The sequence below is a fragment of the Macaca mulatta genome, chromosome 1 (genome assembly GCF_049350105.2).
Source record: "Macaca mulatta isolate MMU2019108-1 chromosome 1, T2T-MMU8v2.0, whole genome shotgun sequence".
NCBI classification, from domain to species: domain Eukaryota; kingdom Metazoa; phylum Chordata; class Mammalia; order Primates; family Cercopithecidae; genus Macaca; species Macaca mulatta.
Genome location: NC_133406.1, coordinates 63,513,329 through 63,539,874, shown reverse-complemented (window position 1 = coordinate 63,539,874; position 26,546 = coordinate 63,513,329). Strand labels below are relative to the sequence as shown.

General features: G+C 43.0%; 1 protein-coding gene and 1 long non-coding RNA gene across 23 annotated transcripts; one reads left to right on the top strand and one right to left on the bottom strand.

The window, feature by feature from the left end:
• The first annotated feature begins 3,483 nt into the window (after window positions 1-3,483).
• On the top strand, window positions 3,484-11,244 carry RAB29 (RAB29, member RAS oncogene family). Of its 22 annotated transcripts, none has more exons than XM_077942158.1 (7): window positions 3,484-3,552; window positions 3,867-4,108; window positions 4,405-4,549; window positions 6,347-6,418; window positions 7,293-7,474; window positions 8,391-8,512; window positions 8,795-11,244. In XM_077942158.1, the coding sequence occupies exons 5-7, from the start codon at window positions 7,313-7,315 to the stop codon at window positions 8,904-8,906; spliced, it is 396 nt and encodes a 131-aa protein (XP_077798284.1). In that variant the 5' UTR covers window positions 3,484-3,552; window positions 3,867-4,108; window positions 4,405-4,549; window positions 6,347-6,418; window positions 7,293-7,312; the 3' UTR covers window positions 8,907-11,244.
• A 1,718-nt stretch (window positions 11,245-12,962) lies between these two features.
• LOC144341430 (uncharacterized) lies at window positions 12,963-16,867 on the bottom strand. Its single transcript, XR_013418354.1, has 2 exons — window positions 13,970-16,867; window positions 12,963-13,102 (listed from the first exon to the last, which is right to left on the bottom strand). It is a non-coding gene; the product is annotated as an uncharacterized LOC144341430 (long non-coding RNA).
• Between the last annotated feature and the right edge of the window lie 9,679 nt (window positions 16,868-26,546).

Genomic DNA, 26,546 nt, shown 5'->3' with positions numbered 1-26,546 from the left:
CCTCTCATCCCCATCAAAGAAATGATTACTACTTTGAGAAGTGTGACTTTCAGGGATTTGCTAATCTTCCCTCTTAAATCTTAACTCCCCACCTTTCTGATTTTGAAAGCTAAGAGTAGTTCCTTTCACAGATGATCAGGAGCAAAGTCAAAATTTTGAAGGAAAAATTTACTTTTTTTCTGTTTTCTTCTAGACTAGACATGCTGGCTGCTTATATAAGTTAAATAATTATAAATTGGTCACATAGTTAAGTGATCAAAGTGCAAATATAATATAAATGCTACAGGCCAGGCACGGTGGCTCACACCTGTAATCCCAGCACTTTGGGAGGCCAAGGCGGGTGGATCACAAGATCAGGAGTTTGAGACCAGCCTGGCCAACATGGTAAAACCCTGTCTCTACTAAAAATACAAAACTTAGCCAGGCGTAGTGGCACATGCCTGTAATCCCAGTTACTTGGGAGGCTGAGGCAGGAGAATCACTTGAACCCGAGAGGCAGAAGTCACGGTGAACCAAACTTGCACCATTGCACTCCAGCCTGGGTGACAAGAGCAAGACTCCGTATAAATGCTACAGGTGACCAATAAAGGCTGTAATAATAAGGGAAATGTTTATAAATAAGTAGATATTTAAGTCAGGCCTTGAAGCACCATTTCTCAAAATACCATTTCTCAAAGTGGAATCTGGCCTAGCAATCACATAGGTACTTGTTAAAAATGCAGATTCACCTGGGTCCTCCCCTAGCCCTACAGAATCAAAATGTCGGTATTTAACAAGTACCCAAGGTAGATGATTCTTATGAACACTAAAATTTTAGAACTTACAGTGACCTTTATGACAATCTACTCCCACGTAGTGAATAATATAGTTTCTCTTCCTTTTGATTTTCTTAATAATATTTCAGTAAGATTTAGCTATTTTATTTTATTTTATTTTATTTTTAGTAGAGATGGGGTTTCACCATGTTGGCCAGGTTGGTCTTGAACTCCTGACTTCAAGTGATCTCCCTGCCTTAGCCTCCCAAAGTGCTGGGATTACAGGCATGAGCCACAGGGCCCAGCCGAAAGGTATATTAGAAGATATTTAAGTAAGATTTAGAAACCTGAAGAGTATTCTGAAAGTGATGCATCCTGGACAAAAATAGAAAAACAAAAATGACATTGGGCTTTAAAAGAGCATAAGGAACCTCACCTTGTTGGAAAGAGGAAACTCCCATTTGAAGTCGGGTGAGATAAAATTGGTTAGGTAGGCTGGAGCAGGTGCATAGAAAGCTTTGGACACCAGCTTCAGGGAGGTTGGCCTTTTTGTTGAAAGATAGTTGGTAGATAAGGAAGAACAAACAATGGTGTTTTAGGAAAACCATCCTGTCCAGTTGTAGAGGGTGACTTAAAAAGAAAATAAACTCAGGGAAACCAATGAACAGGTTACTGCGATAATGCGGGTGTGAGATGGTGAAAGCCTGAACTAGGAAAGTGTTATTTGTTGATTACCTGGGTGACAAAATTATCTGTATGCCAACTCGCGCAACATGCAGCTTACTCGTGTAACAAACCTGCACATGTACCCCTTGAACCTAAAATAAAAGTTAGAGAAAAAAAAAAAAAGAAAGTGTTACTGGATATGAAGCAGAGAGGATGAGTGGGAGAAACCACTTACTGAAGAAAAAATCAATCAGACATGGTAACTGACTTTTTTTTAAAGGGTACAGGCCAGGTGCTGTGGCTCACGCCTGTAATCCCAGCACTTTGGGAGACTGAGGCGGGCAGATCACTTGAGGTCAGGAGTTCAAGACTAGCCTGGCCAACATGATAAAACCCTGTCTCTACAAGAAATACAAAAATTAGCCAGGCTTGGTGGTACGTACCTGTAGTCCCAGCTATGCAGGAGGCTGAGGCACAAGAATCACTTGAGCCCAGGAAGCAGAGGTTGCAGTGAGCCAAGATAATGCCACTGCACTCCAGACTGGGCAACAGAGTGAGACTCCATCTCAAATAAATAAATAGGTATAAAGGGACATGTGTAAAGGAAATAATAATTCTCAGAATCTGAAGTCTACATGGAGGGAAGAAATAATGAGACCAGTGACAGAAATAGGGAAGCTGAGAAAAGGAGCTATTTTTGTGGCAATGTAGTAAGAGGAAGGATGTGGCAGGACCTCCAAGTGGAGGCACCTTTTGGGCAGCTGAGTATCACTGATCAGAGATAAAGAACAATAAAGTGAAGACAGATCTTTGACACCAGGGACAATTCATTGAAGAGTTTATAGAATCATTGACTCAAAGACCAAGAATAGAGCTTCAGGAAATACTTAGAGGGAAATGGGATGGCGAAAAACCTGAAAGAAAAGGATAATCATCGGAGAAGTAGGGGGATGACAAAGAAAGAGCAGTGTCATAGAAGGCATAAGGGAAACAAATGTCAAGGAGTGGTCAAATATGTCAAAACGAATAGGAACAGAGAAAATTGGATCCTTAAAGATGAGTAGCCTGGCCTAACCTCCTGTACCTGAGTAACAAACATTCTGGGCAAAATATATTGTGAACCACGCTGATGTTCTTTCCCCACAAAACATAAGTGATAGCCTCTCTATCAAGAGACCTAGGTAAGATTTCATAGTGTCTGGTCCTGGGCTGTTTTCCCATGGTCCTGCTGGTTCTTTTCTTCTGTTTCTAGAAAAAGTCTAGAAAATGGAGCTCTCTTTGCTTGCCATTGAGCTCATGTCCTGCCAACTCCTACCTAAGTGACAGGCAGGTCAGTAAAGTTTCAGGCTGAAAAATTAAAATTATTTGCCAAACACTAGTTTTATGATTATCTATTAACAACAGCCACAATGAATCGAGAAGGATTCCCAGTGTATTTCAATTAGCCTCTACCTCAAGTGATACATGAGTAGTATGGTTAGAATAGGCATTGCAGAAGTATGAATGGGGAACTGTCTCTTGTTTTCTGTCTATCTTTATTGTTATTGCTGGATATTAAATGCTGTAACTTTTGGCATATGTTTTTTCCAAAGAATGGTCTCTTGGGTCAAGTTTTCCTGAACTTGCCTGGTATTGGGCAAGTTCATACAGAAAATATGAGTCATTTCACAAAGTCCTGGGCTTGTCTATCTATTTGAAGGAATAGGAAATGGACTTCACTTGGAGCATTATGGATGAGGCTTGGACTTTTACTAACGAAATAAGTTTTAATCTTAACTCCGTTAAACCTTTAAAGACAGGAGAAGACTATGTGGGGATGGATTCAGGCCAGTGAGATCACGTTGCACAAATCTCCTCTTAAGTGATCTTAACTGACCCAGAATTGTTTCAGAATAAGATTCCGAACTGTTGAAGGAGTTTTGAAGCCTTGAAACTTTGTGTAGGTTGGCTTAAAACGAAAAAAAGAATACACTACATTTCCCAGGAGGCTTCGCGGGTGAGCCTCCGCACTCGGCTGGTTCTCTTTACCGCGAGGAAAGCTGGGGAATGTAGTGCTCCAGGCAACCCTGCACGTGACGCTGGCGGAGGAAGGCTAGAGAGAGGCGCGGGACGACGTCTAGGGAATAGAAAGGTACCGGCTGCTCCTTCCTGACAATTTGGTATGTGCTGCAAGGGGAGGGTCCTCATCATCTGGCCCCAGTGGTGTAATGAGCTGACTGGGATTCAGTCACTGACTCGCAGCCGCTCCGGGAAAGTCCTGGTGGGGAGGTTCCGAGGCGCCTGGTCCCGTTTCTCGGCAGTCAGGCCAGGAGGGGGTGGGGAAGGTGCGAACAGCCGGGGGCTCGGAGCTTGCGCCCTGCGCCCCACCCAGGTTGCGGCCGCCGGGGGAGGAAGCACGTATAGGTTGAGTGCAAAGTTTCCTTTTTTGCTTTCTCGTCAGAGCAGCCCACACAGGCGGTGGGTGGGAATGCCCACTTCAGTTTGAAGAGGGTCCGGAGCCAAAGGGGTTAAAACAAGCGACTCCCCCACTTCCCGCCTCCCTAAAACGCACGCCCCGCTAGCCATGGGCAGCCGCGACCACCTGTTCAAAGTTCTGGTGGTGGGGGACGCCGCAGTGGGCAAGACGTCGCTGGTGCAGCGATATTCCCAGGACAGCTTCAGCAAACACTACAAGTCCACGGTGGGAGGTGAGACGTCTTTCGGGGGAGGGGGAGGAGGAGGCCTCGACCGCGGACTCGAGCTGGGGACCCAAGTGGGATCCGGATTTGCTGTCGGTTGTTGGGTCCTTCTTCGGGTCAGGAAGTACTGTCTGGGAACCTAGATGGTGTAATTGCCGGGTGTTTCGTTTACACGCCTCTCTTGAGTTTCCCCAGTTAGATTTTTCCCAACCTGACCCCACTGCCAGGAGAACGGTAAGAACAAAGGCGTGAAGATGAGAAATAGGGAAGGGAGGATGAGGATAAGCAATTGCTGTTTATTGCAGGCGCACTGTGAACTCAAGTCTCCAGCCTTTCAGCTGTCTGGCATCTCTCCAATCAGCAGAAGCAGCTGAGATCCTCTGGGGGCCTCCTGGTTAGGTGCCGGCTGGGGCTGTAGTTCTGCACCTCTGTTGAGGAAGGAACCGCAAGGTGTTTAACCTGGCTTCAGTGGGAGAACGCAGGAAGCGGAACTGGTCTGAAGGACTCTAGCTTTGTTGTGGGGCTGTGGGTGGGATGGAAGACACAAAATCCCCAAACGAGCCCCTTGGCTACGCAGTCAGATGCCCATGAGGGCTGATGAGCTGTGTTTTTGTCCGTTGATTGCTTAAATAAAAGTAACCAAGGAATTCTTCGAAGAATGTGAAATATACCACTTCTCTGACCTATCTTCCCACCACTTTTTCCTCAAACTGAAGAAGGTAGGGAGGAAGAGAACACTGAGTTCATTCCTTTCTTTCCCGGGTATGGCTTTTTTACTCAACTATTTTTTCAGAGGTAGAAATGCCTTATTGTTAATTAGAAGGTATTTAGGAAGAGCTGGTGATGGGGGAGAGTAACTTAAAATTTTCTCTCTTAAAAGAACTTGTTTTAAGGGGAGAAAAACGTACCAATGGAAAAAGTGAAAATGTGTGCTCCTGTTCATACGGAAGTTTAAAAAGAAATTAAGCATTCACATTGCAATTAAAACATTCTCCTTAAGAACCCCCAGTAGGGCCCAGTGCAGTGGTTCATACTTGCAATCCCAGCACTTTAGGAGGCTGAGGCAGGAGGATTGCTTGAGCCCAGGAGTTCGAGAGCAGCCATTGGAAACATGGCAAGACCCCACCTCTACAAAAATTAAAGAAAAAAGTAGCCGTGGTTCCAGCTACTCCGGAAACTCAGACTAGAGGATTGCTTGAACTCAGGAGGTCGAAGCTTCAGTAAGCCCCGTTCGCACCACTCACTGCACTGTAGCCTGGGCAACAGAGTGAGACCCTGTCTCAAAAACAAAGGAACAAAACATTAAAGTCTGGCAAAATTAAAGGTTCAAAGTTTCAGACACACTATCCTGACCTCTCTGCCCTTCCACTCCTAAATAATATAAGGGTCCCTATTTCACGGATTTGGGTTAAAATTGGCCTTCTATTAATAGTTAATTTTTAACAATTGCTGTAGTTTTCCTTTAGCAAAGAATATAATTGACTCTGGCTAATTTTTTTTTCAGTGTTTAGTCTAAATTTCCCTTAGTTTTGATTCCTGTTACAGATGTGAAAGATAATATTTCCAAACCTCAGAAATTACTGTGTTTCTCTCCTTAGCCAAAAGCTTTTCCCCATGGAATACTTAGCCTTAAGGAGTCTCAGCATCTGCAGACTTTGTGGTAGATTCCAGCAGGACTCTTCAGCAACATCCACACAGTGTCTTCTTGGGACTCCTCTGGGACCTTTTCCGTTTATTCCATTCTTGCCCAAGATAATACCTGCAACCTTATGGTGGATGTAGAGTTCCCCAGGGTGTGTTGTTTTCATAATACAATTTGATTAGAAACCAGCAGTGAAATTGAATGTGGAAGATACAGAAACAACCACACTTGTCTCATTTCCCCCTTCTCCCCCATCACCCCTTCCCTGAGAAAACCCCCTAAATCTCCCAGAAACTGTTTAACCTGAGAATGAGAGTTGTTTTCATAGTTACTCCCACCCCCAGTCTTGGAGACAAGTAGTAGCAAACAGATGAGCTTGACAGGAGAGTAAAAGCTGGAAACCCCTTTGGAGAGTGAGTATGAACCATCCATCTCACACTTAATACACACGTGTGGACTCATCTCAGTGAATTGAGGGCTTAAAGATAAACATGGGATTCGAGTTGTGTGTCCATCGGGTTGTCACTGCCTATTTGATTTGAGTTTATCCCTATTCATTTTTTACAGTGAAATTTTATTAAGGTATAATGTACATATATTTTCAGTGGATTTTGCTCTGAAGGTTCTCCAGTGGTCTGACTCCGAGATAGTGCGACTTCAGCTGTGGGATATTGCAGGTAAAGTGGGAGGGCTGGATAGGAACGAGGGAAGAAATTTTGATTTAACCAGGAAAATCTGAGGAAAAAAAAAAATGGGGCAGCAAAGCCAGAAATTTTTTTTCTGAAGCTGGAATGATTGAGCTGCTCTGAGGACACACGAGCTGAATAGGTGCAGAGCTTTTGTAGATGTTTTGCCCTGAATAGATCTAGAGCAGTCTCTATGTGGATGGAGGGGCTGGCAAGGTGGTGGATTGTCCAGACTATAGTGCATACTCCCACAGCAGGGGAGAGTCCTTTTTCTAGGTTTAAGGCTGACCTTGGTGAAAAACAAGATCCCCAGAAAATAGATACAGTAAAAATAGTGAATCCTTATTATGTGCCAAGCATTCTTCTAAGCATTTTAAATTCACTGACTCGTTAATCCTCACACCAACCCTATCATAAAAGCTACTGCTTTTGGAGATTCACTTGAACCTGGGAGGCAAAGGTTGCAGTGAGCCTAGATGGCACCATTGCACTCCAGTCTGGGCAACAGGAGTGAAACTCTTTAAAAAAAAAAAAAAAAAGTTATTGCTTTTATCTTTACTTTAGAAATGAGAAATCTGAAGCACTGAGAGCTTAATTTGCCCGAAGTCAAATAGTATGCAGCAGAGCAGGGATATGGACTGGAGCAATCGGGGTGCGGAATCTGCCTTGGAAATAATCAGGCTTCATTATCCCTTTACAGGATAGATAGAAAACCAAGAGTCAGAGGGGGAAAGTGAGTGACTCCCTCTGCCACATATGCTTACTGCCCCCCTCCACAAGGAATGGGGAGAGGCTGAGGTGTTAGAGAGGATGCGGAGGCTGGCTCTTGGGTCACCTTCTTGAGAACTCTCCCTTTTCTCCCCAGGGCAGGAGCGCTTCACCTCTATGACACGACTGTATTATCGGGATGCCTCTGCCTGTGTTATTATGTTTGACGTTACCAATGCCACTACCTTCAGCAACAGCCAGAGGTGGAAACAGGACCTAGACAGCAAGCTCACACTACCCAATGGAGAGCTGGTGCCCTGCCTGCTCTTGGCCAACAAGGTATGTGGCCAATCTCAGAAAATGGTCCCTAGCCTGCCGGGCGCTGTGGCTCACACCTGTAATCCCAGCACTTTGGGAGGCCGAGGTGGGTGGATCGCAAGGTCAGGAGATTGAGACCATCCTGGCTAACATGGTGAAACCCCATCTCTACTAAAAATACAAAAATTTAGCTGGGCGTTGTGGCGGGCACCTGTAGTCCCAGCTACTCGGGAGGCTGAGGCAGGAGAATGGCGTGAAACTGGGAGGCGGAGCTGGCACTGAGCCGAGATCGTGCCACTGCACTCCAGCCTGGGTGACAGTGTGAGACTCTGTCTCAAAAAAAAAAAAAAGACAGAAAATGATCCCTAGCCTCTGTGGTTAGAAAGGAAGTAAAGTCTCTGATTCTGGGCATCAATTTCCCCTTCTTAAGTTGACAGAATCATCTCTACCTCCTTTCAAAGGATGTTGAGGGTGAGACTTTCTTTTTTTTTTTTTTTCGAGACGGAGTCTCATTCTGTTGCCCAGGCTGGAGTGCAATGGTGCGATCTCGGCTCACTGCGAGCTCCGCCTCCCGGCTTCACGCCATTCTCCTGCCTCAGCCACCCGAGTAGCTGGGACTACAGGTGCCCACCACCACACCTGGCTAATTTTTTGTATTTTTAGTAGAGACGGGATTTCATTGTGGTAGCCAGGATGGTCTCAATCTCCTGACCTCATGATCTGCCCGCCTCAGCCTCCCAAAGTGCTGGGATTACAGGCGTGAGCCACTGCGCCCGGCCAAGGGTGAGACTTTCTTTGGGAAGAATGTCGACTGTAGATTTCCGATGCTGGTGTTCTTATCCATTTGTGGAAAAATATTTAAAATCCACAGTATCTGAGCCATATTCTTATTCCCAGGAAGTTTATGATATTGCCTTTTATTTTTTCTCTTTGCCAGTGTGATCTGTCCCCTTGGGCAGTGAGCCGGGACCAGATTGACCGTTTCAGTAAAGAGAATGGTTTCACAGGTTGGACAGAAACATCAGTCAAGGAGAACAAAAATATTAATGAGGCTATGAGGTAAGTAGCTCATGCTGATAAGCATGCAGAGGTATCCATCTTCCACCGTGGCCCTGTGGACCCTCTTTTCTTGTTTCTAAGCCGACAGTGACAGACTGAGCCGCTGGAATGCCAGCCCCTAAAGGTCAGGAATACTGTCTTCTCTCCTGAGATAACTGGGGACAAAGGGGCATTTAAACCTTCTGGCTTTACCAAATAGTCTCTGATGATAAACCAGACTACATCTGCCATTTCTGCTTTTCCTCCAAAATAAGCTTCTCAGGCTTATTTTTTGTTTTTTAGAGTCCTCATTGAAAAGATGATGAGAAATTCCAGAGAAGATATCATGTCTTTGTCCACCCAAGGGGACTACATCAATCTACAAACCAAGTCCTCCAGCTGGTCCTGCTGCTAGTAGTGTTTGGCTTGTTTTCCATCCCAGTTCTGGGAGGTCTTTTAAGTCTCTTCCCTTTGGTTTTCCACCTGACAGTTTTAAGTACATTTGAATTGTCTCCTGACTACTGTCCAGTAAGGAGGCCCATTGTCACTTAGAAAAGACACCTGGGACCTGTGTGCATTTCTGCATCTCCTGGATTAGCCTTTGACGTGTTGCTGGCTCATGTTAGTGCCAGTTAGTGCCTTCTGTGTAAGATCATCTCATCAGCCCTCGATTTGTGATTCGGAATTTTGTGAGAAGGATTAGAAATCAGCACCTGCGTTTTAGAGATGATTCTCACCTACTTTTGAGCTTATTTTTCCATTTGATATTCATTGATATCATGACCTCCAATTGAGAGGAAAATGAGATCAAATGTCATTCCCCAAATTTCTTGTGGGCCATTGTTTCAGATTCTTTCTGTCTTGGAATGTAAACATCTGATTCTGGAATGCAGAAGGAGGGGGTCTGGACATCTATGGATTTTTGGCTATTAGAAGTGACCCAGAAGTCACTGTATTTTTGAAACTTCTAAAGTCATAATTAAGTTTCTCTTGTCTTGGCATCAAGAATAGTCAAGTTTTTTGGCTGCACATGGTGGCTCATGCCTGTAATCCTAGCATTTGGGGAGGCCAAGACAGACAGATCACTAGAGGCCAGGAGTTCGAGACCAGCCTGGCCAGCATGGCAAAACCCCATCTCTACTAAAAGTACAAAAATTAGCTGGGCGTGATGGCACGTGTCTGTAATCCCTGTAGCTACTCTGGAGACTGAGGTGGGAGAATCGTTTGAGACTGGGAGACAGAGGTTGCAGTGAACCGAGATCATGCCACTGCACTTCAGCCTGGGTGACAGAGCAAGACTCCATCTCAAAAAAAAAAAAAAAGTCATTTTTAAACTACCTATTTCATGCAATGAGAGCATTTTCTTCCACAAAGAGCTTAATCCTCATGATAGGGTTGTCTAGTGTCTCCGATTTGCAGGTTTCTGGGTGGATGTCTTAATGCATAATACTGCAAGTGGCATCAGTTGGCTGTGATGCTTCGAACTAGGTCTGCTCCTCACAGCTTTGGGAATCTAAATGGAAGAAGAAAAGGGAGAAGTTAACAGCCTCCACTGGGGCAAGTTTGTGAGCACATAGGCACTTAGTCATAGGAAACATATTACATGCAGGCCCTAGCCTGGGGGAGGAAAGTGGATAGACAGAAAATCATTAGGTAATTTAAGTACTAAATTGGGCAGGGCTTTTTAGTATCAAATCACTACTAGACTGTTTAATTTGTTAAATTCTCTCTAGGATGGTGGCTTATAACCTAACCAAAGTTATCGATATTCTTGGTAAACTCAGAGGCCTGAAGTTCTTTGATAGACCTGAAATAAGTGTGCTAAGTCAGTGGTTCCCAAGTCTGGCTGATCAGGAATACCTGGGAAGTTTGTTAAAATTTTTTTAAATGTTTTAAGATTTTTGGGTCCTGAGCCACATGTGGCAGCTCACGCCTGTAATCCCAGCACTTTGGGAGGCTGAGGCAGGCAGATTGCCTGAGGTCAGGAGTTCAAGACCAACCTGGCCAACATACTGAAACCCCATCTCTACTAAAAATGCAAAAAATTAGCTGGGCATGGTGGCGGGCGCCTGTAATCCCAGCTACTTGGGTGGCTGAGGCAGGAGAATTGCTTGAACCCGGGAGGTAGAGGTTGCAGTGAGCTGAGATTGCACCATTACACTCCAGCCTGGGCAACAAGAGTGAAACTCCATCTCAAAAAAAAAAAAAAAAAAAAAAAAAAAAAAGATTTTTGGGTCCCAACCTCAAACCTACTGAATGAGAATTTCTAGGGATGAAGCCTAGGAATGTGTTGTTTTCAAAGCTTCCCTGGTGATTGTGATTAGCCTTGTTTGAAAACCATTCCTGGAGAACTTGGTAAAGATACAGAGACCCAGGCCTTTTGTATTTACATTTAAATACAAATCCTGGGTTTCTATATGTTCTGTTAGCTTTTCGGGTGATTCTGCTACACGGACGTTGAAAACCACTGCCCTAAGAGATCAGAGGCCACATATCAGAGAGAGAAAAGGGGCCAAACTCTTTGGTGGTTTGTTGTGTGTTTTTTGAATGCCAATTATTTTAACTTACACAGTCTTCTGAAACCTTGTATTAATAGTTCTCTTTTGTATTACCATTTTCAGGTAGCATTTTGATTACTATGATTCTGAAGATAATAGTGGAGTAGCAAATTTCATTGATATGAAGAGATCATTGATTTTCATTCATTGGTTTGAACACCTGCAAAATCACAAATAAATGAGAACTAAGTCTTGTATTCATGGTAGTTATTGGCCTTTAATGTGAGTTTGTCAAAGCGCTGTTTTATACTGATAGCTCAAGAGGATTGCAGAAATGGAGACTTTATTTTTTAAATACCTGTTTATTTTTTAAATACCTTTTCATTTTTTAAATTTTCGATTCAAGGGGTACGTGTGCAAGTTTGTTACATGGATATATTGTGTGATGCTAAAGCTTGGGTTTCTGCTTAGCCTGTCTCCCAAGTAGTGAACATAACATCCAGTAGGCAGTTTTTCAACTCTTTTGGGAGTTCTCTCTCCCCACTTTTGGGAGTCCCCAGTGTCTGTTGTTCTCATCTTTATGTGTGTGTCCAATGTTTACCTCCCACTTACAAGTGAGAAATGCGGTTAAATACCTTCTTTTAAAATGAAGGTAAAGATTATTCTGTTTACCTGTTAACTTACTAATATCAATTGCTTAGATCCATCTGCCTAGTACCAATTCAGTACTTGATGTAACATGCCAAATACTGCTTGGAAATGTGACCTTGTTGAAAAACTGAATTTGCTTTCTTTTTCCATTTGCTGACTCAGGATTTACCTGCCTTTTCAAGCATTGCTAGAGGCTGGCCAGTCAGCCAGCCCTTCTGGATATTCTCTCCCAACTGGTGAACATTACAGGCCTGAAACTAATTAAAGAAGGAACTGAAATATAACTAATTCTTCTTCATGCCCCTATCCATAAAAGAAAAGCAATTATGATTAGGAAAATAAAATATTTACATGAATGGAAATGTGATGCTACTAAAAATAATTAGGTCTTATCATTCGGATGCTCTTTGGTGCATTCAAAAGGGGTAGTGTCCAAAATTGTTTGGAACATAGATATTGCAGCCCCTCCCTAGAGACGGACCTATATTTGAGACAAGATGCCTCTCCAAGCACTCAGGTGGCTTTTGGCCAAAAAGAAAACACAGTTCCCCAAGAGTGTTCTCAGAAACCCTAAGGGAGGGCTGAGAACACAGCTGTGGGGTGGTGTCTGCCCTGGCTTTCTTCTTTGAATAGAAGAAATTTGGTCACTTAGCTGAGTGACCACATAAGTGGGGCAGAGGAGATTATAGGTCAGGGAAGGCCCTTTAGCAGTAAAGAATGGTTTGCTGCTTTATCACTGCTATTGAGCCATAATTACCCCCACGATGTTTCCCTGATTCACTTTCTCCAGCTGGGGTCCCTCACTGTTTCCTATTATCTCCAGATTTAACTTTTTCTGCAGGTGGTCTCTCTTCGGTCCTCAGGATAGTATCTCATCTAACGTGAGGCCTTTCTTGAGCCTGATACTTTCGTAGGCAGTGGCTAAGGCCGTGGTTAGAGGATGTAAAAATTTCCATAGAATTCTATAAAATCTAGTAACCAGATTGCTCAAGGAAACAAAACTCAATGCACTTTTCCCCTCCACCCTTCTTGGTTCACTGTGTATAGGAAGATTTTCTCAGCTGTGTAAGTGACTCATCTGTTAAAGCCAAATAACCCCCAAAGCTGCAGGTTAGAATAGGCAGGAAGTCACTAGAAAATTAGGTATTCTGGAAAGAACTCTACATATAATTATATATATGATATATATATATCATATATATATATATATATAGTTGGGCTTTGTTTGTTTTGAGACAGGGTCTCACTCTGTCACTGAAGCTGGAATGCAGTAGCACAATCTCAACTTACTGCAGCCTTGACCTCCTGGATGCAAGCCATCCTCCCACCTCAACCTCGAGTAGCTGGGACTATACGTGCATGCCACCACAGCTGGCCAATTTTTGTATTTTTGTAAAGACAGGGTTTCACCATTTTGCCCAGGCTGGTCTTGAACTCCTGAGCTCAGGTGATCTGCCTGCCTCTGCCTCCCACAGTGCTGGGATTATAGGAGACGAGCCATCGCACACCCAGCCTCGCGTTATGTCTTTTTTTTTTTTTTTTTTTTTTGAGATGGGGTCTCACTCTCACCCCGGCTGGAGTGTAGTGGTGCGATCTTGGCTTGCTACAGCCTCAACCTCCTGGACTCAAGCAATCCTCCGACCTCCCCACCTCGGCCTCATGAGTAACTAAGACTACAGGCTTATGCCCCTGCGCCCAGCTGATTTTTGTATTTTTTGTAGAGACAGGGTTTTGCCATATTTCTACATATTTTTTTTATTCTGCTATAAATACCAGAGACTTCAGGATATGGTCAGAATATATGACCTTTGTTGTTAGAAAACCCCTGCCTGCCTTTAGTTTTCCAGCATGACCTGAATTCTCTGAAGTTTTAGCTGCAGTTTTGGTATAATGGTATTTATTGTTCTATATTAGAGTTCTCCAGGGAAACAGAACCAATAAGAGAGATTGGTAAATATTGTAAGTAAAAGATATATAGAAATAAACATATAGGGAGATAGAGATATCTAAATTTATGTGTGTTTTTTACAAGGAGTTGGCTTACACAGTTATGGAGGCTGGCAAATCCAAAATCTGCAGAGATTGGCTGGGGGCAGTGGCTCACACCTGTAGTCCCAACACTTTGGGAGACTGAGGTGAGCGGATCCTTTGAGGTTGGGAGTTCAAAATAACCCTGGCCAACATGATGAAACCCCGTCTCTACTAGAAAATACAAAAATTAGCCAGGCATGGTGGTGGGCACCTGTAGTCCCAGCTACTCGGGAGGCTGAGGCAGGAGAATCGCTTGAACATGGGAGGTGGAGGTTGCAGTGAGCCAAAATCATGCCACTGCACTCCAGCCTGGGTGACAAAGTAAGACACTGTCTCAAAAAGAAACAAATCTGCAGAGCTGATGTCCAGCGGGCTGGAAGAGCCAGTGATCCAGTTCAAAGCCTGTCAGGAAGGAGAATTCTCTTTTACTTGGGGGAAGGTAGTATTTTGTTCTACTCTGGCCTTCAACTGATTGGATGAGGCCCACCTACATTGAGAAGAGCAATCTGCTTTACTCTGTCTGCCAATTTAAATCTTGTCCAAAACACCCTCACAGAAATACCCAAAATAATGTCTGGCCAAATATTTGGGCACCCTGTGGTGCAGTCAAGTTGACACATAAAATTAAGCATCACATCATGATGGGTACTGTTTTGATTCCTTTTTTATAGTCTAATTTAATTTACAATCAAGTTAAAGTTCATCTGATTAAGAATGAATTATATGTTAATGGGAAAAAAGCAGACAGGAAGAGGAAAGAGATATTTTATGATTTCTTTCATATAGAATTCTTGCCTCAGATCTGTGAGTTGTATATGCCTCTTACACTATCTTTGAAATAAGAAAGTAAGCAATTCCTCCCATTCTGTGTTTCAGGGAACAAATGTCTTGAAATTTGACTGAAAGGCAGCTGGTTGAATTTGTAATACAGCCAAGGCATAACTGCAAGTCTTCTCATTCTCTGTCTCCATTCTGTCATGTAGGTTTCTGGGAAACATTTGGCCTGAAAAACCTATTTTAGAAAATAAGCCCAGACATTTAGAGAAACAGAACTGAGCCCTTTGGGGTTTGAAACTCTTGGTTTGTGTTAGATATCTTTTGAGAACATGCTCATGTGTGAAATAGAGACATGCATGTAATTAAATTTGGGGCCAAATTAGGTGCAGTTAGAATAGCATGCAGTGCAGACATATCCCAAGCTGTTTAATTGACAAGTTCCACTTACTAAGATATGTCACCTCAGTGACTGTCATTTAATTTTGAATATCCCCTTTTTGTTTGCAAGTGCAGAGATTTTGACAACCATTCCAGCTTCAACTGTTGCGGCCAGTAGCTAATGTTCATCCGAGTGTTTGGTATAAACCAAGTTCTCACCTAAGTACTTCACATGGATTATTTGTATTTTCACAATGACCCTGTGAGATAAATATGTAAGGAAACTGAGGAACAAAAAATTTAGACTTTGCTCAAAGATTAAACAGCCAACAAGTGGCAAAACTGTGATTTTTTTTTTAACGTTAAGTGGTGTTGCCCCAGAAACTGGGCCCTGTACTGTACTATACTGCCTCCTTGAAGTTTTTCCATTTAACAAGTGTTCAATATGGTGGAAACCGTAAGGTATTAAAGGGGTATATAATTTTTCTAATACTTTTGTAATGAAATATGAAAAACTTACTCATTAAAGAAAATGGGCCAGGCACGGTGGCTCATGCCTGTAATTCCAGCACTTTGGGAGGCCAAGGTGGGCGGATTACCAGAGGGTAGGAGTTCGAGATCAGCCTGACCAACATGGAGAAACCCCATCTCTACTAAAATACAAAATTAGTCGGGTGTGGTGGCACAGGCCTGTAATCCCAGCTGCTCGGGAGGCTGAGGCAGGAGAATTGCTTGAACCTGGGAGGCAGAGGTTGCAATGAGTTGGATTGCACCATGGCACACCAGCCTGGGCAACAAGAGTGAAACTCTATCTCAAAAAAAGAAAATCCAAACCTCCTAGGGCCCAGCAACCCAAACAGAACCTCTATTTCCATTTCAATAAATTTGCTTTCAATCAACTTTTATGCAAATATTTTTTCACATAATTGTATTCATATTTAAACAAAACTTTTTTTTTTTTTTTTTGGTAGAGACAGGGGCTTGCTATGTTGCCCAGGCTGGTCGCAAGCTCCTAGCCTCAAACAATCCTCTCACCTGGGCATCCCAAAATGTTGGGATTACAGACATGAGCCACTGCACCTAGCCTAAACAAAATATTTTTTATTATACACCTTTTATGTGTCCATGATTACGGGAGGAGTTATAGGGGATATAAAGGCCCATGCTATTGAAGTCCAAAGAAGAAGGAGGTCAAGAAAGAGTTTTTGAAGTAGCATTTAAGATGGATAAAAATCAAGAGGTGAGATAGGTTTTCAGGTTGGGACAAAAGTTTAGAATTCTTATGCAGGTTTAGGAAGTAGCCAGTAGAACCCAGCGTTTATGTTTACAGCAGTGGGAAATAAGCTTAGATTATTGGCAGATTGTTTAGGTCATTAATTTAAACAATAATGGTGTACCTACCATGTGCCAGCTACTTCATTGGGTATGTAGGATGCAGGGCTGGGGAAAAGAAGGTTCCTGTCTAGGAAGGGCAGTCCAGAAAGCAGATGGACATGTGTAAAGAATTGTGTCTCCGTGCAGAGAGCACCAAGTCTTTACTTCTTGTAGTGATGGAGGGCAAGGATGAGGTCAAGGAAAGCCTTGTAAAGGAAAGGGTGCTCAAGCTGGGTAAGAGGTTGCCAAATGGAAGACTACAGGAAATTCGGAGAATAGTGGATATTCATTATAGCTGGAGCTGGCAGGAGGACTGTAGCGTTCTCTTTGTTTAGGCTGCTATAACAAAATGCCTTAGATTTGGGTAATCTATAAACAACAATTGTATTGCTCACAATTCTGGAGGCTGGAAGTCCAAGATCAATGTGCCAGCAGATTTTGTGTCTGGGGAGGGCACTCCTGTTCATAGGTGGCACCTTCTTGCTGCTTCCTCACATGGCAGAAGGGGCAAACAAGTCCCTGTGCCTTCTTTCCTAAGGCAGTAATCCCACTCAGGAGCCTTCCACCTTCATGACCTAGTCACCTTCCAAAGGCCCCATCTCCTACTACCAACACACTGGGAAATAGATGGTTGTTTTTTTGTTTTTTTTTAATAGAGTTTCGCTCTTACTACTCAGGCTGGAGTGTAGTGGTGCAATCTTGGCTCATTGCAACCTCCGCCTCCCGGGTTCAAGCGATTCTCCTTCCTCAGCCTCCCAAGTAGCTGGGATTACAGGCACACGCCACCATGGCTGGCTAATTTTGGTATTTTTCAGAGAGATGGGGTTTCACTATGTTGGCTAGGCTGGTCTGGAATGCCTGACCTCAAGTGATCCACCCACCTTGGCCTCCCAAAGTGCTGGGATTACATGCGTGAGCCACCGTGCTTGGCTGGGAAATAGATTTTAACATATGAATTTTTAGGCTGGGCATAATGACTCACACTTCTAATCCCAGCACCCTGGGTGGCAGAGGTAGGAGGACTGCCTGAAGCTAGGAGTTTGAGACCAGCCTGGGCAACAAAGTGAGACCCTATCTCTACAAAAAAATACAAAAATGAGGCCAGGTGCGGTGGCTCATGCCTGTAATCCCAGCACTTTAGGAGGACAAGACAGAAGATGGCTTGAGCCTAGGAGTTTGAGGCTGCAGTGCGCTATGATTGGACTGCTACACTCCAGCCTGGGCAACAGAGCAAGACCCTGCCTCAAAAAAACAGAAATGAATTTTGGAAGGACACAAAACATACCATAGCAAAGGCAGAGGTGAGAAAATGAGATTGGAGTTTGGGTCAAATTAATGAGAGTTTGTATGCCATGCTGAAGTGTTTAGGCTTCATTTTTTTTTTTTTTTTTTTTTTTTTTTTTTTTTTTTTTTTTAAGAGTCAGGGTCTTGCTCTGTTACCCAGGCTAGGGTGTAGTAATGTGGTCATAGCTCAGTGCAGCCTCGAACTCCTGGCTTCAAGCTATCCTCTAACCTTGGCCTCCCAAAGTGCTGGGATTACAAGTGTGAGCCACCACATCTGGCCTGGATTTCACCTGTAGCAGAGAACTATTGAAAGGGCATTTTTAATCTTTTTTTTTTTTCTTATTGAAAAACATAAATATTGCTTCTTTTATAAGTGGCTTAAAACAACACAAATTAATGTATCTTACAGCTCTAGAGGTCAGAAGTCCAAAATGGGTCTCTCTGGGGTAAAATTGGTGTTGGCAGGGCTGCATTCCTCTCTAGCAGCTATTTTAGGGAAGAATCATTTTTCTTGCTTTTTCTGGCTTCTAGAGGCTGCCCACATTCCTTGGCTCATGGCTCCCTTTCTTCATCTTCAAAAGCCAGCTATAGCTGATGAAACCTTTCCCATATCTCATCACTCTGACCTTTTCTGCCTCCCACTTCCACTTGTTTGTTTGTTGTATTTTGCTTTTGAGACAGGGTCTTAGTCTGTTGCTCAGGATGGAATGCAGTGGCACGACCACAGCTCACTGCAGCCTGGACTTCCCAAGCTCAAGCAATCCTCCCACCTCAGCGTCCTTAGTAGCTAGGATCACAGGCCCACACCAACACACATGGCTAATTTTTTTTTTCCTAATTTTTTGTAGAGATAGGCACTTTGGGGGGCCAAGGCAGAGGATGCTATGTTACCCAGGCGGGTCTCAAACTCCTGGGCCCAAACTATCCTCCTGCCTTAGCCTCCCAAAATGCTGGAATTACAGGCATGAGCCACCATGTCTGTCTGTTCCTCTTCCACTTTCGTTTTTGTTGTTGTTGTTGTTTTGTTTTGTTTTGGCAGGGGGCGGTGCGGGAAACAGCCTTGCTCTGTCACCCAGTTTGGAGTGCAGTGGCACTACTTGGCCTACTGCAAACTCTGCCTCCCGAGTTCAAGGGATTCTCATGCCTCAGCCTCCTGAGTAGCTGGGATTACAGGCATGCGTCACCACACCCAGCTAATTTTTGTGTTTTTAGTAGATAGGGTTTTGCCATTTGGCCAGGCTGGTCTCAAACATCTGGCCTCAAGCAATCCACCCGCCTCGGCCTCCCAAAGTGCTAAGATCACAGGCATGAGCCACCATGCCTGATTCCTCTTCTACTTTTAAGGACCCTTGTGATTACATTGGGCCCACTGGGATAATCGAGGTTAATTATCCCACCTCAAGATCAGCTGATTAGCAACGTTATTCTCTGCTCACATATTCACGGATTCCAGGAATTAGGACTTGAACATTTTGGGGTAGTCATTATTGTGCCTACCAAAGATGGGAAAACCGAGTAGTAGAAGGGTTCAGGAACTTGCCCGAGTTCACACAGCTAGTTGGTAGTAGGGCCAAGAATAAGCACTGTTTGTTAAAATTCAAATTATAGACATTTTTAAAAAGGAACCAGGCACAGTGACTCACACCTGTAATCCCAGAACTTTGGGAGGTCGAGGCGGGTGGATCACTTGAGGTCAGGAGTTCAAGACCAGCCAGGCCAACATGGCGAAACCCCGTCTCCACTAAAAATACAAAAATTAGCCAGGTTTGGCGGTACATGCCTGTAATCCCAGCTACTAGGGAGGCTGAGGCAAGAGAATTGCTTGAATCCAGGAGGTGGAGGTTGCAGTGAGCCAAGATCGTGCCACAGCACTCCAGCCTGGGCAACAGAGCAAGACTCTGTCTCAAAAAATAAAAATAAAAAGCAAGCCGGGTGCGGTGGCTCATGCCTATAATCCCAGCACTTTGAGAGGCCAAGGCGGGTGGATCACGAGGTCAAGAGATCAAGACCATCCCGGCCAACATGGTGAAACCCTGTCTCTACTAAAAATAGCAAAATTAGCTGGGCTTGGTGGTGCATGCCTGTAGTCCCAGCTACTGGGGAGACTGAGGCTGGAGAATTGCTTGAACCCAGAAGGCAGAGGTTGCAGTGAGCCAAGATCGGGCTACTGCCCTCCAGCATGGGCAACAAAGCAAGACTCTATCTCCAAACAAACAAACAAACAAACAAATAGATAAGAAAGAGAGAGAAATTTCCTCTTCATCACTGAAAGATAACTCAACTAAGAGTTTGAGTATCCTTTCAGATTTTTCTCTACATGTACAGTACTAGCTGCAAACCATTCCCCTTAAAAAAAAAAAAAAAAAAGAATAAATAGGCTCATATTTGGCTTTCTATAGTTTGCTTTTTTCTTTTTAATGTATCTTGGCTATGTTCCCATGTAAGAACATACAGTTCTAGCTCATTCCTTTTCATTGTTGCACAGGACTATATGGATATATTAATAATTTATGTTGCCAGTTATCTTTTTTTTTTTTTTGAGACAGAGTCTCACTGTGTTGCCCAGGTTGGAGTACAGTGGCATGATCTCAGCTCACTGCAACTTCCGCCTTCCAGGTTCAAGCAATTCTGCCTCAGCCTCTGCAGTAGCTGGGATTACAGGCACTTGCCACCAGGAGCCCGGCTAATTTTTTGTATTTTTAGTAGAGATGGGGTTTCACTATGTTGGCCAGGCTGGTCTCGAACTCCTGCAGGTGATCCACCCACCTCGGCCTCCTAAAGTGCTGGGATTACAGGCGTGAGCCACCGGGCCTGGCCTTTGCCAGTTATCTATTGATGGATATTTGAGGTATTCCTTTTTCCTCTATTACAAAGCGTGCTACAAACTAATATAATTACATATTTATAAATTTATGTGAAACTTCTTTAGGAACTCCTAGAAATGGGTCAGCGTATACGCACTTTGATATAAACTCCCACCAGTAGGGTCTGAGAGGCCAGTTTCCCCATATCCTTAACAAGACAGTTTTCAACCTTTACCAATCTAAGAAATGAAATACTTTTTAAATTTTCTTAAAATAATGTACCTTTTCTAATCCCGCAGTGTGCATGCTAGAAAATTTTTTAATTCGTTTTTTGTTACAAGTGATCATATTTTTAAATGTATTAGTCATTTTTATTGTATGAGTCACCTATTTGTGTCCTATGTCTGTTTTCATTTTGTCTTGTGACTTTGAAAAAGCTCTTTTTATATTGTGAACATTAACCTTTTGTCACACATATTGCAAATATTTTCCCCAGTTCATGGAGGGATTTTACTTATTTTTTATTGAGACGGAGTCTTGCTCTGTCTCACAGGCTGGAGTGCAGTGGCGCCATCTCGGCTCACTGCAACCTCCACCTCCAGGGTTCAAGCAATTTGATTCTCGTGCCTCAGCCTCCACAGTAGCTGGGATTACAGGTGCGCACCACCACGCCCAGCTAATTTTTTTTTTTTTTTTTTTTTTGTATTTTTAGTAGAGATGGGGTTTCACCCTGTTGGTCAGGCTGGTCTCGAACTCCTGACCTCAAGTAATCTGCTTGCCTCAGCCTCCCAGAGCTGGGATTACAGGCGTGAGCCATTGTGCCTGGCCCGTGGAGGTATTTTAAGTAGAGTAATACTAGATTTGGGCTTGAGAAATCTCTCTGGTGGTAGCTTAAATGCTAGTACAGTTTAGCCTTTATTGTGGAAGCTGTATGGACTTATTGAAAAATTGAGTATGAGAATGATATGAGTACTGTGGTTTAGGAAGGTAGTATTGCCTGTTATATCTACTACAGATTACAGAAAAAGGAGAGAAGAAAGACTGTTCTAGTAGTTTAAGCATGAATGGTGACAGTGTAGATGGCAAGTGAAAAATGAATTTGAGAAATGCGATGAAGAAGGAATCAAGAAGTTTCCACATTGAAGACTAACAGTGAGGCATAAGACGGAGTCAGTAGTACCAAGATTTGAACACAGATAGCTAAGAGGAAGGTGATAACGTACAGCAAGAAAACAGTCTACAAAATGAAGGCAGCCTACAGAATGGGAGAAAATATTTGCAAACCATGTTTTCAGTAAGGCATTAATATGCAAAATATATAAGGAACACATACAACTCAATAGCACAAACCCCCCCCCACACACACAAAAAAAAAACACCAAATAACCCAAATAAAAAATGGACAAAGGACCTAAATAGACATTTTTCCAAAGAAGACATACAAACACCCAACAAACACCCAGCAGGTGTATGAAAAGGTGCTCAACATCACAGTCATCAGGGAAATGCAAATCAAAACCACATTGAGCTGGGCACCATGGCTCACACCTGTAATCCCAGCACTTTGGGAAGCCAAGGTGGGTGAATCACCTGAGGTCAGGAGTTTGAGACCAGCCTGGTCAACGTAATGAAACCCGTCTCTACTAAAAATACAAAAATTAGTCAGGTGTGGTGGTGTGCACCTGTAATCTCAGCTACTCGGGAGGCTGAGGCAGGAGAATTGCTTGAACCTGGGAGATAGAGGTTGCAGTGAGCTGAGATTGCACCATTGCACTCCAGCCTGAGGGACAAGAGCGAAACTCCACCTCAAAAAACAAACAAACAAAAAGAAAAAACCACAATGAGATACCACCTCACGCCTGGTAGGATGGCTATTCTCAAAAAGTCAAATGTAACAAGTGTAGGTGAGGAGGTGGAAAAAAGGGAACCCTTATCCATTGTTAGTGGGAATATAAATTGGTACAGCCATTGTGGAGAACAGTATAGAGGTTCCTCAAAAAATTTAAAAGTAGAACTACCGTATGATCCAGCAGTCCCACTTCTGGATACATATCCAAAGAAAATGAAATACCTCAAAGAGGTATCTGCATGCCCATGTTCATCACAGCATTATTTGCAATAGCCACAGTATGGAATCAGATTGTCAGTGGATGAATGTATAAAGAAAATGTGATATGTGTGTTTATATACATACACACACACACGACAGAATATTATTCAACCTTAAAGGAAATTCTGCTATTTGCAACAACATGGATGAACCTGGAAGACATTACACTAAGTGAAATAAGCCAGGCATAGAAAGACAAATACTGCATGATCTCGTTTATCCAGTGTGTGGAATATCAGAAAAGTGGATCTCATAGAAAAAGAGAGCAGAGGATGGCTACCAGGGGTCAGAGGGTGGGGAGAATGGGGAGATGATGGTCAAAGGGCACAAACTTGCAGTTATAAGATGAACAAGTTTTGGAGACCTAATGTACAGCACGGTGACTACAGTTAATATTTTATATACTTGAAATTTGCTAGGAGAGTAGATCTTAAGTATTCTCACTACACCAAAAAAAAAAAATAATAACTGAGGCCATGGACATGTTAATTAGCTCCATTGTGGTAATCATTTCATAATGTACCAAAACATCACAATGTACAACTTAAATATATACAATTTTTATTTGTCAATTATACCTCAATAAAACTGACAGGGGAAAATGATACAGAGGACAGGAATGGAATCAGGAAAATAACGTGGGTGGGAAAGATGTCTTTTTTTTTGACATAAATAAGTTGAGCTTGTGGACATCCAAGTGGAAATACCTGTTAGGCAGTTAGGGATACCGAGCTGGAACCCATACAGGGTAGAAAGGCTGGCACTAGTTGGTGAAATCATGCCTGTATGGTCATGGTTGGAGCAGATTAATTCTCCTAGGAATAGTTAGGAGGTAGAGAATGTCATTGTCTCTCTGTATGAAACAGAAAATGCATTGCAGTGCTGCAAGCTGATGGTCATCACTGCTCATTACTGCACCTTTTCTTCATCTCATCTGGAAGCTGTGAGCAGTTTTGTTTTGGTTTTTTCTTTTTTTTTTTTTTTTTTTTTTTTTGAGATAGAGTCTTGCTCTGACACCCAGGCTGGAGTATAGTAGCACCATCTCGGCTCACTGCAACCTCCACCTCCTGGGTTCAAGTGATTCTCCTGCCTCAGCCTCCCCGGTAGCTGGGATTACAGGTGTGCACCACCACACCCAGCTAATTTTTATATTTTTAGTAGAGATGGGATTTCACCATGTTAGCCAGGCTGGTCTCGAACTCCTGACCTCATGATCCGCCCACCTTGGTCTCCCAAAGTGCTGGGATTACAGGCATGAACCACCGCGCCCTGCTGAGCAGTTTTTAACTGTTACCAGTATTTAGGGATGGTTGTATGCTGTTGGAGGAATAAGTCAGCTGTTGGAATTCGGGGTTTTCCTTTGGTGAAGAGAAGGTGATCCCATTCTACCTCTCACAGTGCTTCACAGTCTACAAACTACTTTCGCAAGTGATCCCATTTTTTTTTTTTCTTGTTATCATGCTAACCTTGTGAAGTAGGTAAGGACCAGTGTAATTATCCCCATTTCACAGATGAAGGAGCTGAGGCACAGGGAGTTTGAAATTTGCTAAAGGTCATAAGGTAGTAAATTATAGAGCTCGGAGACAGATAATCGTGATTACAAGTTCAGTGCTGTTTTTGTTCTACCTTGATGCCTTCCTTTTCAGCAGTGTTCACCTCAGAATATTTGTCAGTGGTTTACATAGATAAAGCTCTCTCTCCCTCAGTGTTACAATGGCAAGTTTTCTATGGATTTTTTTTTTGTGTCCAGTAAAACAGTAAGTTATTCTTGTGGTATTTTTCTTCAATTTAAACTGGACATCTAGCTGTATATCCTTATTGTTTTAATAGTACAAATTGACCTAAGCTTAGCTCTTAATATTCAAAGTAGAGAGGAAGATGGGAATCTGGAGCAAAGAAATATACACTTGAGAAAATGAAGACAAGGGAAAATTTCCTCTTTAATCATGGATCTATCTCCAAGCAGGCTACTCAGCCTCTGGGGTTGTAGAGAGACTGACCTAATACACACAGTTCTTCTATCCCATCCTGTCTTCTAGAGTGGTAGTACAGAGAGAGCCAGCAGGTTGGAGGTAGAAGATTTAAAAATAAAAAATTTTTAAAAAATAAGACTTGGAGAAGCTTTCTTTAACTTCCTGGCAGCATCTCCAAAGAGTGGTACCCTTCTGTGGTCCTGTGCTCAGTGGAAGCAGTGTCTGTCTTTAGACCTGGTTAGTTGACTTTCATGAGTTCACAGAACTGGAAGTGCCCAGCACACAATGCTGAAAAATTTTTATGAAGCTCTCAGCTGCTATAGTGTAGCCCTTGACGGAAATGGGGTTTTGTTGGGTATATGGAAAACTCATCAGTCTTACCATCCCAGCACTGCCAGTTCTTACCCTTTAACATATGTGAAGGAGAAGGAAAATGGTACTTCTCAAAACAACTAAAATCATAGGGGGAAATTAAACACTGTGTTTAAAAGGCCATGAGATTTCATTTCCAGGGAAAAGGACTAACTCTGCCTTTTCTGTCTCCTGAGGCTTTTCTGTTTTCATAGTTTCTCCTAGTTTTTTACACGTATTGTACCTTCAGGGTTATCAGATAGTGCTTCTAAAACCTGACCTATCCTATGATCAGCGTCCTTCTTCAGTTTCCAGCAAAATGGTGATGGTTAAGACAGGTACACAGGGCAGATCACTAGGGTACAGGTTAGAGGGAAATGACCTTGGAGACCACATTCCACATTCTTTTGGCACTACTGGCCACAGTTCTGTATTTGTCCACTAAAAAGTAAACTCGAAATTCAAGTCTTATTTCCTCCCTGAGAGACGATGTTGATTGAAATACTAAGTGAATAAATGAGCAAATGGAAGGAAGATGTTAGCTGAAGCTGCAGTGAAGAGAAAGGTAGGATATGAGCCTGACCTTGGAAGGGGGAGAGTCTTCATTCAGTGGCCATTTGTATATTGGCCTTGCACTGCACTGTCAGACCAACACCCTGAAGATCTATTCCGAACGTTCCACCTGCCTGCAAATGTTGACTATGGTCATTTCTGTCCACTACTTAATAAATGAGTAACAAGAATTCTTCTGCCCCATCTCACAATACCAAATAATGATGTTTACTAAAATAATAACAATTTGGCCTAATAAAAGAGCCTCCAACAAAGCCACTTGGTGATCACTCTGTCACCCAAGTTTCTGCCCTGGCATTCTGACAATAGTAGGGATGATAATACACTTAGTCAAAACATATATGGAGCCAGGCACGGTGGCTCACGCCTGTAATCCCAGCATTTTGGGAGGCTGAGGTGGGTGGATCACTTGAGGTCAGGAGTTTGAGACCAGCCTGGCAAACATAGTGAAACTCCATCTCTACTAAAAATACAAAAAGCCAGGTGCGGTGGTGCATGCCTGTAATCCCAACTACTCTGGAGGCTAAGGCAGGAGAATTGCTTGAACCCGGGGATGGAGGCTGCAGTGAGCCAAGATCATGCCACTCAGACTGGGTGAGAGAGCTAGACTCTGTCTAAAAAACAAACAAAAAAAAAACCCATACATGGACACTCATTAGGATGGCTATAATAATGTTGACAAGGACATGGGGAAATTGGAACACTTGTGCATTGCTGGTAGGTGTGTAAAATGATACAGCTGATAGGGAATCCATATGGCAGTTCTTTAAAATTAAACAGAATCACCATATGATCTAGCAATTCCCTTTCTGGGTATATATCCAGAAAGGAAAGCAGGTACTCAAACATACTTGTACCCCCACTTGCCCAGCAGCATCATTCACAATAGCCACAAGGTGGAAGCAACCCAAGTGTCCACTGATGGATGAATGGATAACCAAAATGTGGTATATACATACAATGGAATATTATTTGATCTTTAAGAGAAAAGAAATGTTGACGCTTGCTACAACATGGATAAACCTGGATGCCATTATGCTAAGTGAAATATGCCAATCACAATAGGATTAATACTGTATGATTACACAAACATGAGATTCCTAGAGCAGTCAGGTTCATACACACAGAAAGTAAAATGGTGGCTGCCAGGGGTTGTGGGGAAGGGGGAAAGTGGGGATTTAGTGTTTAACGGGTACAGAATTTCAGTCTGGGAAAGTTCTGGTGTTGAATCGTGGTGATGGTTGCATAACA

Coding starts and splice junctions, on each gene's coding strand:
- RAB29 (XM_015118304.3), top strand. CDS start 3,985: ATGGGCAGCCGCGACCACCTGTTCAAAGTTCTGGTGGTGGGGGACGCC. Junction 4,109..6,346: donor CTACAAGTCCACGGTGGGAG/GTGAGACGTCTT, acceptor ATATATTTTCAG/TGGATTTTGCTCTGAAGGTT. Junction 6,419..7,292: donor TCAGCTGTGGGATATTGCAG/GTAAAGTGGGAG, acceptor TTTTCTCCCCAG/GGCAGGAGCGCTTCACCTCT.